The 18195-nt window shown below is 46.2% G+C and overlaps 1 protein-coding gene across 2 annotated transcripts in view; it reads left to right on the top strand.

The window, feature by feature from the left end:
• Positions 1–18195, top strand: part of arap2 (ArfGAP with RhoGAP domain, ankyrin repeat and PH domain 2) — a 262145-nt gene that overhangs the window by 149681 nt on the left and 94269 nt on the right. For both annotated transcript variants that reach the window (XM_065021967.1, XM_065021968.1), the window contains exon 15: positions 13284–13409. In XM_065021967.1, the coding sequence (XP_064878039.1) occupies positions 13284–13409 (126 nt within the window). The remainder of the gene's footprint in view (positions 1–13283; positions 13410–18195) is intronic.

The raw sequence follows: 18195 nt of genomic DNA, 5'->3' as shown, positions 1-18195 counted from the left end.
TACTGTACCACCACCATGCTACTGTACCACCACCATGCTACTGTACCACCACCACCATGCTACTGTACCACCAACATGCTACTATACCACCACCACCATGCTACTGTACCACCACCATGCTACTGTACCACCACCATTCTACTGTAACACCACCACCATTATACTGTACCACCACCATGCTACTGTACCACCACCATGCTACTGTAACACCACCACCATTATACTGTACCACCACCATGCTACTGTACCACCACCATGCTACTGTACCACCACCACCATGCTACTGTACCACCACCACCATGCTACTGTACCACCACCATGCTACTGTACCACCACCATGCTACTGTACCACCACCATGCTACTATACCACCACCATGCTACTGTACCACCACCACCATGCTACTGTACCACCAACATGCTACTATACCACCACCACCATGCTACTGTACCACCACCATGATAATGTACCACCACCATGATAATGTACCACTGCCACCGTTCTACTGTACCACCACCATGCTACTGTACCACCACCATTCTACTGTAACACCACCACCATGCTACTGTACCACCACCACCATGCTACTGTACCACCACCATGCTACTATACCACCACCATGCTACTATACCACCACCATGCTACTATACCACCACCATGCTACTGTACCACCACCACCATGCTACTGTACCACCACCATGCTACTGTACCACCACCATGCTACTGTACCACCACCATGCTACTATACCACCACCACCATGCTACTATACCACCACCATGCTACAGGACCACCACCACCATTCTACTATACCACCACCACCATGCTACTGTACCACCACCACCATGCTACTGTACCACCACCATGCTACTGTACCACCACCATGCTACTATGCTACTGTACCACCACCACCATGCTACTGTACCACCACCATGCTACTGTACCACCACCATGCTACTATACCACCACCATGCTACTATACCACCACCATGCTACTATACCACCACCATGCTACTGTACCACCACCACCATGCTACTGTACCACCACCATGCTACTGTACCACCACCATGCTACTGTACCACCACCATGCTACTATACCACCACCATGCTACTGTACCACCACCACCATGCTACTATACCACCACCATGCTACTGTACCACCACCATGCTACTGTACCACCACCATGCTACTATACCACCACCATGCTACTATACCACCACCATGCTACTGTACCACCACCACCATGCTACTGTACCACCAACATGCTACTATACCACCACCACCATGATACTGTACCACCGCCACCGTTCTACTGTACCACCACCATGCTACTGTACCACCACCATGCTACAGGACCACCACCACCATTCTACTATACCACCACCATGCTACTGTACCACCACCACCATGCTACTGTACCACCACCACCATGCTACTGTACCACCATGCTACTGTACCACCACCACCATGCTACTATACCACCACCATGCTACTATACCACCACCATGCTACTATACCACCACCACCATGCTACTGTACCACCACCACCATGCTACTGTACCACCACCACCATGCTACTATACCACCACCATGCTACTATACCACCACCACCATGCTACTATACCACCACCACCATGCTACTATACCACCACCACCATGCTACTATACCACCACCATGCTACTGTACCACCACCACCATGCTACTGTACCACCACCACCATGCTACTGTACCACCACCACCATGCTACTGTACCACCATGCTACTGTACCACCACCACCATGCTACTATACCACCACCATGCTACTATACCACCACCATGCTACTGTACCACCACCACCATGCTACTGTACCACCACCACCATGCTACTATACCACCACCATGCTACTATACCACCACCACCATGCTACTATACCACCACCACCATGCTACTATACCACCACCACCATGCTACTATACCACCACCATGCTACTATACCACCACCACCATGCTACTATACCACCACCACCATGCTACTGTACCACCACCACCATGCTACTATACCACCACCATGCTACTGTACCACCACCATGCTACTGTACCACCACCACCATGCTACTATACCACCACCATGCTACTGTACCACCACCACCATGCTACTATACCACCACCATGCTACTGTACCACCACCACCATTCTACTATACCACCACCATGCTACAGTACCACCACCACCATGCTACTGTACCACCACCACCATGCTACTATACCACCACCACCATGCTACTGTACCACCACCACCATGCTACTATACCACCACCACCATGCTACTATACCACCACCACCATGCTACTATACCACCACCATGCTACAGTACCACCACCACCATGCTACTGTACCACCACCACCATGCTACTATACCACCACCACCATGCTACTGTACCACCACCACCATGCTACTATACCACCACCATGCTACTGTACCACCACCATGCTAATGTACCACCACCACCATGCTACTATACCACCACCATGCTACTGTACCACCACCACCATGCTACTATACCACCACCATGCTACTGTACCACCACCACCATGCTACTGTACCACCAACATGCTACTGTACCACCACCATGCTACTATACCACCACCATGCTACAGGACCACCACCACCATGCTACTATACCACCACCATGCTACAGTACCACCACCATGATAATGTACCACCACCATGATAATGTACCACTGCCACCGTTCTACTGTACCACCACCATGCTACTGTACCACCACCATTCTACTGTAACACCACCACCATGCTACTGTACCACCACCACCATGCTACTGTACCACCACCATGCTACTGTACCACCACCATGCTACTATACCACCACCATGCTACTATACCACCACCATGCTACTGTACCACCACCACCATGCTACTGTACCACCACCATGCTACTGTACCACCACCATGCTACTGTACCACCACCATGCTACTGTACCACCACCACCATGCCACCACCACCATGCTACTATACCACCACCATGCTACAGGACCACCACCACCATTCTACTATACCACCACCACCATGCTACTGTACCACCACCACCATGCTACTATACCACCACCATGCTACTGTACCACCACCATGCTACTGTACCACCACCATGCTACTATACCACCACCATGCTACTATACCACCACCATGCTACTGTACCACCACCACCATGCTACTGTACCACCAACATGCTACTATACCACCACCACCATTCTACTATACCACCACCATGCTACTGTACCACCACCACCATGCTACTGTACCACCACCACCATGCTACTGTACCACCATGCTACTGTACCACCACCACCATGCTACTATACCACCACCATGCTACTATACCACCACCATGCTACTATACCACCACCATGCTACTATACCACCACCACCATGCTACTGTACCACCACCACCATGCTACTGTACCACCACCACCATGCTACTATACCACCACCATGCTACTATACCACCACCACCATGCTACTATACCACCACCATGCTACTATACCACCACCACCATTCTACTATACCACCACCATGCTACTGTACCACCACCACCATGCTACTGTACCACCACCACCATGCTACTGTACCACCATGCTACTGTACCACCACCACCATGCTACTATACCACCACCATGCTACTGTACCACCACCACCATGCTACTATACCACCACCACCATGCTACTGTACCACCACCACCATGCTACTATACCACCACCATGCTACTGTACCACCACCACCATGCTACTGTACCACCACCACCATGCTACTATACCACCACCATGCTACTATACCACCACCACCATGCTACTATACCACCACCACCATGCTACTATACCACCACCACCATGCTACTGTACCACCACCACCATGCTACTATACCACCACCATGCTACTGTACCACCACCATGCTACTATACCACCACCATGTACCACCACCACCATGCTACTACCACCACCATGCTACTGTACCACCACCACCATGCTACTGTACCACCACCACCATGCTCTACCACCACCATACCACCACCACCATGCTACTATACCACCACCACCATGCTACTGCTACCCACCACCACCATGCTACTGTACCACCACCACCATGCTACTGTACCACCACCACCATGCTACTGTACCACCACCACCATGCTACTATACCACCACCACCATGCTACTGATACCACCACCACCATGCTACTATACCACCACCACCATGCTACTATACCACCACCATGCTACTATACCACCACCATGCTACTGTACCACCACCACCATGCTACTATACCACCACCATGCTACTGTACCACCACCACCATGCTACTATACCACCACCATGCTACTGTACCACCACCACCATGCTACTGTACCACCAACATGCTACTATACCACCACCATGCTACTATACCACCACCACCATGCTACTGTACCACCACCACCATGCTACTATACCACCACCATGCTACTGTACCACCACCACCATGCTACTGTACCACCACCATGATAATGTACCACCACCATGATACCACCACCACCATGCTACTATACCACCACCATGCTACTGTACCACCACCACCATGCTACTGTACCACCAACATGCTACTATACCACCACCATGCTACTGTACCACCACCACCATGCTACTGTACCACCACCATGCTACTGTACCACCACCATGCTACTGTACCACCACCATGCTACTATACCACCACCATGCTACAGGACCACCACCACCATTCTACTATACCACCACCATGCTACAGTACCACCACCACCATGCTACTATACCACCACCACCATGCTACTATACCACCACCACCATGCTACTGTACCACCACCACCATGCTACTATACCACCACCACCACCATGCTACTATACCACCACCACCATGCTACTATACCACCACCACCATGCTACTGTACCACCACCACCATGCTACTATACCACCAACATGCTACTATACCACCACCATGCTACTGTACCACCACCACCATGCTACTGTACCACCACCATGCTACTGTACCACCACCATGCTACTGTACCACCACCATGCTACTATACCACCATGCTACAGGACCACCACCACCATTCTACTATACCACCACCATGCTACTGTACCACCACCACCATGCTACTGTACCACCACCACCATGCTACTGTACCACCATGCTACTGTACCACCACCACCATGCTACTATACCACCACCATGCTACTATACCACCACCATGCTACTATACCACCACCATGCTACTATACCACCACCACCATGCTACTGTACCACCACCACCATGCTACTGTACCACCACCACCATGCTACTGTACCACCACCACCATGCTACTATACCACCACCATGCTACTATACCACCACCACCATGCTACTATACCACCACCATGCTACAGTACCACCACCACCATGCTACTGTACCACCACCACCATGCTACTATACCACCACCATGCTACTGTACCACCACCATGCTACTGTACCACCACCACCATGCTACTATACCACCACCACCATGCTACTATACCACCACCACCATGCTACTATACCACCACCATGCTACTATACCACCACCACCATGCTACTGTACCACCAACATGCTACTATACCACCACCATGCTACTGTACCACCACCATGCTACTGTACCACCACCACCATGCTACTGTACCACCACCAGGATCTTGCTGTGGAATGGTTTTCCCCAGACATAATGGGACCCATCTGGTCCAAACAGATGACTCCAGTTTTCCAAAAAGCACCTGGATGATCATCAAGTCTCTCTGAAGAATGTTCTATGGATGACACATCCGTCCCCGGCGCCTCATATCTCCAGCCACTTTAAACAATCCTCCTTCTTTCTCTGGGTAATACAAAATACAAACTATTTTCATCTCTCCGCTCCAGTACAGTGTTATTAGTGACAGATGCTGGGAGGGTTTATTGTTATTTTCGACACACTTTCACACACACACAAACACAGGCAAGCGCGCACGCACGCACACACACTACCGTCTGCAGCCTAGCTAACCCCCTCAGCTCATTAGGGGTCATGATGGGGACACTGGGAGCTGTTCCCAGGAAGAGCTAGTTAGCTATGTAAGTGTGTGTCTGTGTCTGTGTCCTAGTGTGTGTGTGTGTGTGTCCTAGTGTGGGTGGGTGTGTTTGTGTGTCCTAGTGTGTGTGTGTGTCTGTGTCCTAGTGTGGGTGTGTGTGTGTCCTAGTGTGGGTGTGTGTGTGTCCTAATGTGGGTGTGTGTGTGTGTGTCCTAGTGTGTGTCCTAGTGTGTGTGTGTTTGTGTATCCTAGTGTGTTTGTGTGTGTGTGTGTATCCTAGTGTGTATGTGTGTGTATGTGTGTTTGTGTGTGTGTGTATATATCCTAGTGTGTGTTTGTGTCCTAGTGTGTGTGTATCCTGGTGTGTATGTGTGTGTATCCTTGTGTGTGTGTGCGCACGGATGTTGTCACCGTGTCCTGTTCCGAAGGGTCACAGACAGACTGTTGTGGTTTTGGATCGTTACAGGACCGTTACCGTGCCGACCGTCCCGGCTCCAATAGCTAATTGGAAACTCTGTCATGTCACCTCCCTCACTGGGGAGTTAGCCAATCAGCACAGCCGAGAAATAGGCTGTGACTACCAAAAAAAAAAACACAAACAGGACAGAGCTACAGAGCCAGCATTTTACATTGTTATATAAGGGGCCCAAAGGGACTGTTTAAAGGGCCAAACACACACTGTAACACAGGGTCTCTCGCTAAGCAGCAACACCTATTGGAACTGATGCTTTCAGATTCGGTAAACACAGAATATGTTACAGTAGCTAACGACTTCACTTGTTTTGTAGTCCTGTTGTTTACCTGCCAAAGGTCGATGGGTATTGGTCCCCTCTGAGTCGACTTTCAACATAATTGGAAGCTCCAATTCTAAAATGCCTGTGTGAGATTCACATCAGTGAGTAGCCAATGGAGAATCAGGATCTTAACAAGATCACAAATAATCACAATTTCGGGAATCTCCACATCGGCTTTGACTCTCATAGCAGTTGCAGGGTCCTTTCATTTTAGAGAGATGTGAAGCTGGAAAGGGCATGAGAGGGGGATGGAGGGAGGAGGGGAGGTTAGGTCCTTCAATTAAAAGGATTTCAATTGAAGTAATTTTACCTTGTTTGATGAGCGTGCTCGGGTAGGTGATAAAATCTCTTGAGGTATAACTAGGGCTCCTGCAAAAAAAAATACCCAAGCATTGGAGCTAATTGAATTTGAAAACGATAAGGTTGAACGTGGGGAGCTCTTAAAAGAAGCAAGAGGGAGTGAGAGACAGAGAGAGTAAAAGAGAGTGAGAAAATGAAAGGAGAGAGAAGGAAACGAGAGAGAAGAAGATTATTTTTTTTATGTGTGTCGTGCTGGAGGAAGAGGCAGCACTGAGGATTTCTTTCATTTATCAAGAGACTCAAGAGTTTTTCACTCTGCCTCAAAACTTTCGAAACACCTTGTGCGAATAACCTTGGGATTAAACGCCTGAGCAACAGCAATAAATAAATAGATGAATGAGTGCGTCAATAAATAAATATATAAATAAAACAGTAGATATTTGAGTAAAGAGGCACAGCTGGGATTAGTGTTATCAATAAGCTCCTGAGGAGGGACTCAAAAACATCCCAAGGTGCTTTACAGGAACAGCAAGCCGCCCAGAAAAATACAAAAATAAGCAGAAGCATTGAAATAAAGTTACATTTAATCCAATGAACCAACGATAGGCAAATTATTTGATCATCTTTACCAGTAGGCCTTCTTTCATTCTCTAAACCCCCTTACTGCACTACTGCTGGTTTAGTGGGATGGAACAGTGGGATGGAACAGTTACTTCTGGTTTACTGGGACGGAACAGTGGGATGGAACAGTTACTGCTGGTTTAGTGGGATGGAACAGTTACTGCTGGTTTAGTGGGATGGAACAGTTACTGCTGGTTTAGTGGGATGGAACAGTTACTGCTGGTTTAGTGGGATGGAACAGTTACTGATGGTTTAGTGGGATGGAACCGTTACTGCTGGTTTAGTGGGATGGAACAGTGGGATGGAACCGTTACTGCTGGTTTAGTGGGATGGAACAGTGGGATGGAACAGTTACTACTGGTTTAGTGGGATGGAACCGTTACTGCTGGTTTAGTGGGATGGAACCGTTACTGCTGGTTTAGTGGGATGGAACCGTTACTGCTGGTTTAGTGGGATGGAACCGTTACTGCTGGTTTAGTGGGATGGAACAGTTACTGCTGGTTTAGTGGGATGGAACAGTTACTGCTGGTTTAGTGGGATGGAACCGTTACTACTGGTTTAGTGGGATGGAACCGTTACTGCTGGTTTAGTGGGATGGAACCGTTACTGCTGGTTTAGTGGGATGGAACAGTTACTGCTGGTTTAGTGGGATGGAACAGTTACTGATGGTTTAGTGGGATGGAACAGTTACTGCTGGTTTAGTGGGATGGAACAGTTACTGCTGGTTTAGTGGGATGGAACCGTTACTGCTGGTTTAGTGGGATGGAACAGTTACTGCTGGTTTAGTGGGATGGAAAAGTTACTGCTGGTTTAGTGGGATGGAACAGTTACTGCTGGTTTAGTGGGATGGAACAGTTACTGCTGGTTTAGTGGGATGGAACAGTTACTGCTGGTTTAGTGGGAAGGAACCGTTACTGCTGGTTTAGTGGGATGGAACAGTTACTGCTGGTTTATTGGGATGGAACAGTTACTACTGGTTTAGTGGGATGGAACAGGTACTGCTGGTTTAGTGGGATGGAACTGTTACTGCTGGTTTAGTGGGATGGAACAATTACTACTGGTTTAGTGGGATGGAACAGTTACTGCTGGTTTAGTGGGATGGAACAGTTACTGCTGGTTTAGTGGGATGGAACAGTTACTGCTGGTTTAGTGGGATGGAACAGTTACTGCTGGTTTAGTGGGATGGAACAGTTACTGCTGGTTTAGTGGGATGGAACCGTTACTGCTGGTTTAGAGGAATGGAACCGTTACTGCTGGTTTAGTGGGATGGAACAGTTACTGCTGGTTTAGTGGGATGGAAAATTTACTGCTGGTTTAGTGGGATGGAACAGTTACTGCTGGTTTAGTGGGATGGAACAGTTACTGCTGGTTTAGTGGGATGGAACACTGGGTTTATGGAAGGAACCGTTACTGCTGGTTTAGTGGGATGGAACAGTTACTGCTGGTTTAGTGGGATGGAACAGTTACTGCTGGTTTAGTGGGATGGAACCGTTACTGCTGGTTTAGTGGGATGGAACAGGTTTAGGGATGGAACAGTTACTTCTGGTTTACTGGGATGGAACAGTTACTGCTGGTTTAGTGGGATGGAACAGTTACTGCTGGTTTAGTGGGATGGAACAGTTACTGCTGGTTTAGTGGGATGGAACAGTTACTGCTGGTTTAGTGGGATGGAACAGTTACTGATGGTTTAGTGGGATGGAACCGTTACTGCTGGTTTAGTGGGATGGAACAGTGGGTTTAGTGGAACCATTTACTGCTGGTTTAGTGGGATGGAACAGTGGGATGGAACAGTTACTACTGGTTTAGTGGGATGGAACAGTGGGATGGAACCGTTACTGCTGGTTTAGTGGGATGGAACAGTGGGATGGAACAGTTACTACTGGTTTAGTGGGATGGAACCGTTACTGCTGGTTTAGTGGGATGGAACAGTGGGATGGAACAGTTACTTCTGGTTTACTGGGATGGAACAGTTAACTGCTGGTTTAGTGGGATGGAACAGTTACTGCTGGTTTAGTGGGATGGAACAGTTACTACTGGTTTAGTGGGATGGAACCGTTACTGCTGGTTTAGTGGGATGGAACAGTTACTGCTGGTTTAGTGGGATGGAACAGTTACTGCTGGTTTAGTGGGATGGAACAGTGGGATGGAACCGATGGGTTTAGTGGGATGGAACAGTTAACTGCTGGTTTAGTGGGATGGAACAGTTACTGCTGGTTTAGTGGGATGGAACCGTTACTGCTGGTTTAGTGGGATGGAACAGTTACTGCTGGTTTAGTGGGATGGAAAAGTTACTGCTGGTTTAGTGGGATGGAACAGTTACTGCTGGTTTAGTGGGATGGAACAGTTACTGCTGGTTTAGTGGGATGGAACAGTTACTGCTGGTTTAGTGGGAAGGAACCGTTACTGCTGGTTTAGTGGGATGGAACAGTTACTGCTGGTTTATTGGGATGGAACAGTTACTACTGGTTTAGTGGGATGGAACAGGTACTGCTGGTTTAGTGGGATGGAACTGTTACTGCTGGTTTAGTGGGATGGAACAGTTACTACTGGTTTAGTGGGATGGAACAGTTACTGCTGGTTTAGTGGGATGGAACAGTTACTGCTGGTTTAGTGGGATGGAACAGTTACTGCTGGTTTAGTGGGATGGAACAGTTACTGCTGGTTTAGTGGGATGGAACAGTTACTGCTGGTTTAGTGGGATGGAACCGTTACTGCTGGTTTAGAGGAATGGAACCGTTACTGCTGGTTTAGTGGGATGGAACAGTTACTGCTGGTTTAGTGGGAATGAACATTTACTGCTGGTTTAGTGGGATGGAACCGTTACTGCTGGTTTGGTGGGATGGAACCGTTACTGCTGGTTTAGTGGGATGGAACAGTGGGATGGAACCGTTACTGCTGGTTTAGTGGGATGGAACAGTGGGATGGAACAGTTACTACTGGTTTAGTGGGATGGAACCGTTACTGCTGGTTTAGTGGGATGGAACAGTTACTGCTGGTTTAGTGGGATGGAACAGTTACTGCTGGTTTAGTGGGATGGAACAGTTACTGCTGGTTTAGTGGGATGGAACAGTTACTGCTGGTTTATGGGATGGAACAGTTACTACTGGTTTAGTGGGATGGAACCGTTACTGCTGGTTTAGTGGGATGGAACAGTGGGATGGAACTGCTGGGTTTAGTGGGATGGAAGGAACAGTTACTGGGTTTAGTGGAACAGTTACTGCTGGTTTAGTGGGATGGAACCGTTACTGCTGGTTTAGTGGGATGGAACAGTTACTGCTGGTTTAGTGGGATGGAACAGTTACTGCTGGTTTAGTGGGATGGAACCGTTACTGCTGGTTTAGTGGGATGGAACAGTTACTACTGGTTTAGTGGGATGGAAAAGTTACTGCTGGTTTAGTGGGATGGAACCGTTACTGCTGGTTTAGTGGGATGGAACAGTTACTGCTGGTTTAGTGGGATGGAACTGTTACTGCTGGTTTAGTGGGATGGAACCGTTACTGATGGTTTAGTGGGATGGAACCGTTACTGCTGGTTTAGTGGGAAGGAACCGTTACTGCTGGTTTAGTGGGATGGAACCGTTACTGCTGGTTTAGTGGGATGCAACAGTTACTGCTGGTTTAGTGGGATGGAACAGTTACTGCTAGTTTAGTGGGATGGAACAGTTACTGCTGGTTTATTGGGATGGAACAGTTACTACTGGTTTAATTGGGATGGAACAGGTACTGCTGGTTTAGTGGGATGGAACAGTTACTGCTGGTTTAGTGGGATGGAACAGTTACTACTGGTTTAGTGGGATGGAACAGTTACTGCTGGTTTAGTGGGATGGAACAGTTACTGCTGGTTTAGTGGGATGGAACAGTTACTGCTGGTTTAGTGGGATGGAACAGTTACTGCTGGTTTAGTGGGATGGAACAGTTACTGCTGGTTTAGTGGAACAGTTACTGCTGGTTTAGTGGGATGGAACAGTTACTGCTGGTTTAGTGGGATGGAACCGTTACTGCTGGTTTAGTGGGATGGAACAGTTGCTGCTGGTTTAGTGGGATGGCCTTCACACAGACAAGTATTGATCACCTACCAACCAGTAAGAATTCCGGCTCTCACAGACCTGTTAGTTTTTCTTTAAGAAGTCCTCCTGTTCTCCACTCATTACCTGTATTAACTGCACCTGTTTGTCCTCGTTACCTGTATAAAATACAACTGTCCACACACTCAATCAAACACACTCCAACCTCTCCACAATGGCCAAGACCAGAGAGCTGTGTCAGGACATCAGGGATAAAATTGTAGACCTGCACAAGGCTGGGATGGGCTACAGGACGATAGGCAAGCAGCTTGGTGAGAAGGCAACAACTGTTGGCGCAATTATTAGAAAATGGAAGAAGGTCAAGATGACGGTCAATCATCCTCGGTCTGGGGCTCCAATGATCATGAGGAAGGTGAAGACCAGCCCCGAACTACACGGCAGGACCTGGTCAATGACCTGAAGAGAGCTGGGACCACAGTCTCAAAGAAAACCATTAGTAACACACTACGCCGTCATGGATTAAAATCATGCAGCGCACGCAAGGTCCCCCTGCTCAAGCCAGCGCATGTCCAGGCCCGTCTGAAGTTTGCCAATGACCATCTGGATGATCCAGAGGAGGAATGGGAGAAGGTCATGTGGACTGATGAGACAAAAATAGAGCTTTTTGGTCTAAACTCCACTCACCGTGTTTGGAGGAAGCAGAAGGATGAGTACAACCCCAAGAACACCATCCCAACCGTGAAGCATGGAGGTGGAAACATCATTCTTAGGGGATGCTTTTCTGCAAAGGGGACAGGACGACTGCACCATATTGTGGGGAAGATGGATGGGGCCATGTATCGCGAGTTCTTGGCCAACAATCTCCTTCCCTCAGTAAGAGCATTGAAGATGGGTTGTGGCTGGGTCTTCCAGCATGACAACGACCTGAAACACACAGCCGGGGCAACTAAGGAGGGGCTCCGTAAGAAGCATCTCAAGGTCCTGGAGTGGCCTAGCCAATCTCCAGACCTGAACCCAATAGAACATCTTTGGAGGGAGCTGAAAGTCCGTGTTGCCCAGCGACAGCCCCGAAACCTGAAGGATCTGGAGAAGGTCTGTATGGAGGAGTGGGCCAAAATCCCTGCTGCAGTGTGTGCAAACCTGGTCAAGAACTACAGGAAACGTATGATCTCTGTAATTGCAAACAAAGATTTCTGTACCAAATATTAAGTTCTGTTTTTCTGACTTATGTCACGCAATAAAATGCAAATAAATTACTTAAAAATCATACAATGTGATTTTCTGGATTTTTGTTTTAGATTCTGTCTCTCACAGTTGAAGTGTACCTATGATAAAATTTACAGACCTCTACATGCTTTGTAAGTAGGAAAACCTGCAAAATCGGCAGTGTATCAAATACTTGTTCTCCCCACTGTATAGGCTCACTGTCTCTCTCTGTGTCTCTGTGTAGATTTCCCCAAGCTGGAGTCATCCTCAGAGACCAGTTCTCCATCTGATGCTCCGTCCTTCATGGACGGCTTCCTCTACTGCTCCGCCGGTCCGGCCAAGGCCACCCTGGACAGGAGAGGCAGAGACGGTGAGTGGACTTACGCGACACTGACCTCCAGTCAGCTAGTCAATCAATCAGTCAGTAACTCCAGCTGGCAGTTCATCAAATGTGTAGTCAGTGAAACCATCGTAATCGATCATATGATGTCAAGTCTGTCAGTCAATCAGTCTGTCAAACTGAGAATCAATATGATCTATAAATCAAATTGTCTATCGGTTCAATCATTATCCAGTCCATCGAATGTACTCTTTGTCAGGTCCTTAAATAATCAGTTGGAGAGAGAGAGGTCCTAGAAGGTTGGACCCATCTTTCTCCCCAAAGCCTTTTAATAACAATGTCATTGTTGTGACAAGGCAGCATGGTTGAGAAACCTTCAGGTATCAAAAATATGCCCTTCAACAGACACTTTTTGTCCAAAGCTACTTAGTCATGTGTGCACACTTTCGTTAGCGTACGGGCTGTCCTGGGAATCGAAATCACTTTCCTGGCATTACAAGTGCCATGCTCTACCAACACAGCTACTGAGGAACAAACACAATACAATGTCTATCCAGTAGATGGCGCCATATATAACTGTCTACAGAACAACCTTAAACTCCCAACCGATCCCTCTGTTCCCCTGCTTCTCATCCGAGGTCGTTTAAAACTTTTAATCAGGCTTTTTTCGAAACTCTGCTGTACCTCCTGAGCCTGTTAACCGTCATCCCCATCCTTCCCCATGCCTCCTATCCAACATCTGGAGCTGTGGCCCCTGGGTAATCAAGAAGACGGAGCCAGGTTTGGATGGCCCTCCTGGGATGGAAAAGAAGGGGAAGAGGGGAGGGGGTGGGGGCTTGGCGCTCTATCTGCTGCTGGTTGGATCTCCTTCCTCCCGAGAGGGGGGGGGAGTAGACAGTGCTTCGGAAAGTATTCAGACCCCTTGACTTTTTCCGCATTTTGTTACGTTACAGCCTGAATTCTAAAATGTATTTAATATACACACAATACTCCATAATGACAAAGCAAAAACAGCTTTTTAGACATTTTTGCAAATGTATTAAAAACGGAAATATTACATTTACATAGGTAGTCAGACCATTTTACTCAGTACTTACTTTGTTGAAGCACCTTTGGCAGCGATTACAGCCTCGAGTCTTCTTGGGTATAACGGTACAAGCTTGGCACACCTACACTACCGTTCAAATGTTTGTTCCATTAAAATAACATAAAATGGATCATAAATACAGTGTAGTTTGTTAATGTTGTAAATGACTATTGTAGCTGGAAACGGCTGATTTCATATGGAATATCTACATAGGAGTACAGAGGCCCATTATCAGCAACTATCACTCCTATGTTCCAATGGCACGTTGTGTTAGCTAATCCAAGTTTATAATTTTAAAAGGCTAATTGATCACTAGAAAGCCCTTTTGCAATTATGTTAGCACAGCTGAAAACTGTTGTCCTGATTTAAAGAAGCAATAAAACCGGCCTTATTTAGACTAGTTGAGTATCTGGAGAATCAGCATTTGTGGGTTCGATTACAGGCTCAGAAACAAATACATTTCTTCTCAAACTCGTCAGTCTATTCTTGTTCTGAGAAATGAAGGCTATTCCATGCGAGAAATTGCAGAGAAACTGAAGATCTCTTACAACGCTGTGTACTTCTGCCTTCACAGGAGTAATGGGCCTCTGTACGCCTATGTAGATATTCCATAAAAAAATCTGCCCTTTCCAGCTACAATAGTCCTTTACAACATTAACAATGTCTACACTGTATTTCTGATCAATTTGATGTTATTTGAATGGACAAAAAATGTGATTTTCTTTCAACAACAAGGACCCCAAACTTTGGAACGATAGTGTATATTTGGGGAGTTTCTCCCATTCTTCTCTGCAGATCCTCTCAAGCTCTTTCAGGTTGGATGTGGAGCGTCGCTGCTCAGCTATTTGCAGGTCTCTCCAGAGATGTTTGAGCTCAATTTCGAGTCTCATAGCAAAGGGTCTGTTGCAATACATTTGCAAAAAAAAAAAAATAGAAAAACCTGTTTTCGCTTTGTCATTGTAGTGTATTGTGGGTAGATTGATGACCAAAACAATAAATTGCTGTAAAGGAACAAAATGCGGAAAAGGGGAAAGGGTTCTGAAAGGGTTCTGAAGGGGTTCTGAAAGGGTTCTGAAAGGGTTCTGAAGGGGTTCTGAAAGGGTTCTGAAAAGGGTTCTGAAAAGGGTTCTGAAGGGGTTCTGAAAGGGTTCTGAAAGGGTTCTGAAGGGGTTCTGAAAGGTTTCCGAAAGGGTTCTGAATGGGTTCTGAATACTTTCCGAAGGCACTGTATCCCCCTCTTTCTCTCCCTCCCTCTCCCTCCTCCACCAGCCTCTCCTATATCAATAGAGAGAGGAGAGTGAACAGCTGTATGTAGATTTGCACCGGTGGAAGGTCTTTGATTTGATGAACTTCATATAGATTCACCGTTGGGGAGAATTGTAAGAGCGAGTGGTCAAGGAAGCTTCCACATTTCTATCGCCCTCTGAGTGAGATTCACACAACATCGTACTAATGGTGGTAAAACAGTGAGCTTCATACTCTGTTCTGCTTTATGCTGATGGGTTTCAGTGGGGTTGGAAGCTGTATTAGCTAACAGCTTTGTGTAGAGAGCCACCTTATTAGAAATTCAATGGACTTTTGTTACAATATAAACTTTGTAGGTAGCCTTTATACAGCTCTCTGTTTCTTTGTACAGAAGAATACAGGGGCTGTGGCGATCATTACATTTTTTCGGACAGTGATTGTCACATAAATAACTGTCAGTCTCACGGTAATTGACTGTTAATTAACATAAACACATTTAGCATCTCCTGGCTTCCATGCATAGCCTTTCTTGCCACTGATGTAGACCTTTGGAACATCTACATTTAAAAAAAGTATGTGTGTTTCATGTCTATGTAATATAACCATCACAATAAATCCATTATTTGTTTTACATAGGTCTAAAGAAACATGATATGAAGAAAATGTAGTCTATTTTAGAAGAACAGAATAGCATACTCTGAGTTGTCCTTATGTTATGTCCTGATCTGGCTATGCCATATGGCTGCCGGCTTAACTATATTATTTATTAGACAAGATTTGCTTAGAATTCCGTGACATTATTTTATATTGTTTTATAGTTTGAAGAATACAATTGAACATAGCTGAATAAAATAGAAAGTATTTTTTCCCCAAATGATTTGAGGGAATGCACGCACACATGCGGATATTCTGTGAGTGCTTAATAAATAACAGATATTCCGATATGCTTAATTTAGAGTTATTTCTGTCAATTTAGTTGTGATACAAACGTTGGGCTGATATGTTTAGATGTTTAATACGTTCTAAGGCTGCATGATGCGACTCTAATGATGACTTGGAAAAAGTTGCATGAAAAGGCATGAGGGCTCCTTGTTTTTCAGAGCAAGCTTTACACACTTTTTCAGTCTCTCATTCACAATTTGAAGAGCATTTGATTATGTCTCGAAGTTCCCGGTGGGCGAGGGGAGATTCCATTCCTTTTGCGGTCAGTCGCCATTGTGCCCTTGGACTGAATAATAATTCACTTCTCCCAGCTGGGTGCTCCGAAGCATGGCTCTCCGTCACGTGATCTGGTCTTCTCACAGGCTACAAGTGAAGACAGACACATCGGGGACGCAACTGCGCACGTCCTTATCCAATTCCGAGGCTCATATTAAAGATATTGGAAGAATAGTCCACATTTACTTTTCGTCAGCCAACAAGATGATTAGGCCTAACAAACAGCAAAAGCACTAGGCTATGTCAATCTACTATCACCCATAGTACAAAAGTTTACCTTTTCTATTCTGTGTGAGAAATACATATTCCACACATAGTGTTGTGTCTCTACTATGGATTAAATGATATATGACATGCTATTTCATCAAATCAATTCTCTGTAATTAATATTACCTGATTAAACTAATCATGTAAATGTAATTAACTAGGAAGTTGGGGCACCTCAGAATAATGTTTATAGAGCTTTTGTCTTCCGAATAAACTCTTAAAGATCTGGTGGTCTTTTCAATCAATAGCAGTCAATTATTAATCGTCACTTTATTCAGTCTCATCTGAACATTGTAAAATTCTTGGTTATCTCCACAAACCCTGGCTAACAAGTTGAATCAGCAATACAACATTTGGTTTAATTATTTATTTACTATTTCCTAAATAATCACACATGATTACATATACACAGGATGGATCATACATTGATGACTAATTATGTCGTAAAAGAAAACGTCCCTAGTGGACGAAACCGATATGACGGCTGGTTACACAAAGAAAGGGGGTTGGGTTTGAATGAAAGAGTAGGAAGACTGAGGAAAAAAAGGATTGGGTCTCTATCAGACCTTATGAAGCTACGCTATCGTAAATGCAGAATCGTATGCATTCTAAATAACCGCCCATTCGGAAAAGGAAAATGCATATAGGTTGTGGTCTGTTGTCGTGTGGTAGAACGGATATGTTGTAGTACCCTGTCTTTCTGAAGAGATTGTCCATCCTTTCCTAAGCCACGTACGTTTACAGCTGCTGCTGATAACTCGGCGTCTAGATATCCCTTCTTTAGTGAATAAAAGTTAAAAGTTTATACCAAGTTGCCATACTCAGCTCGTGCTGTATTCTGGCTGGTGTAATCGACATTCCTCCTTCCAGCGTGGTGATCGTCACCTTAACGTCAAAATTAGCCCTTTTAAACGTATGGACACCAGTCCTCACGTCGTCGGGAACTCCAGGTAGACTTTCGTCAAAGGGACATTGTATTGGGGGAGAGCTAGTGTGTTT

Source organism: Oncorhynchus nerka, linkage group LG8 (assembly GCF_034236695.1).
Source record: "Oncorhynchus nerka isolate Pitt River linkage group LG8, Oner_Uvic_2.0, whole genome shotgun sequence".
NCBI lineage: Eukaryota > Metazoa > Chordata > Actinopteri > Salmoniformes > Salmonidae > Oncorhynchus > Oncorhynchus nerka.
This window is presented reverse-complemented; position numbering and strand designations above follow the sequence as displayed.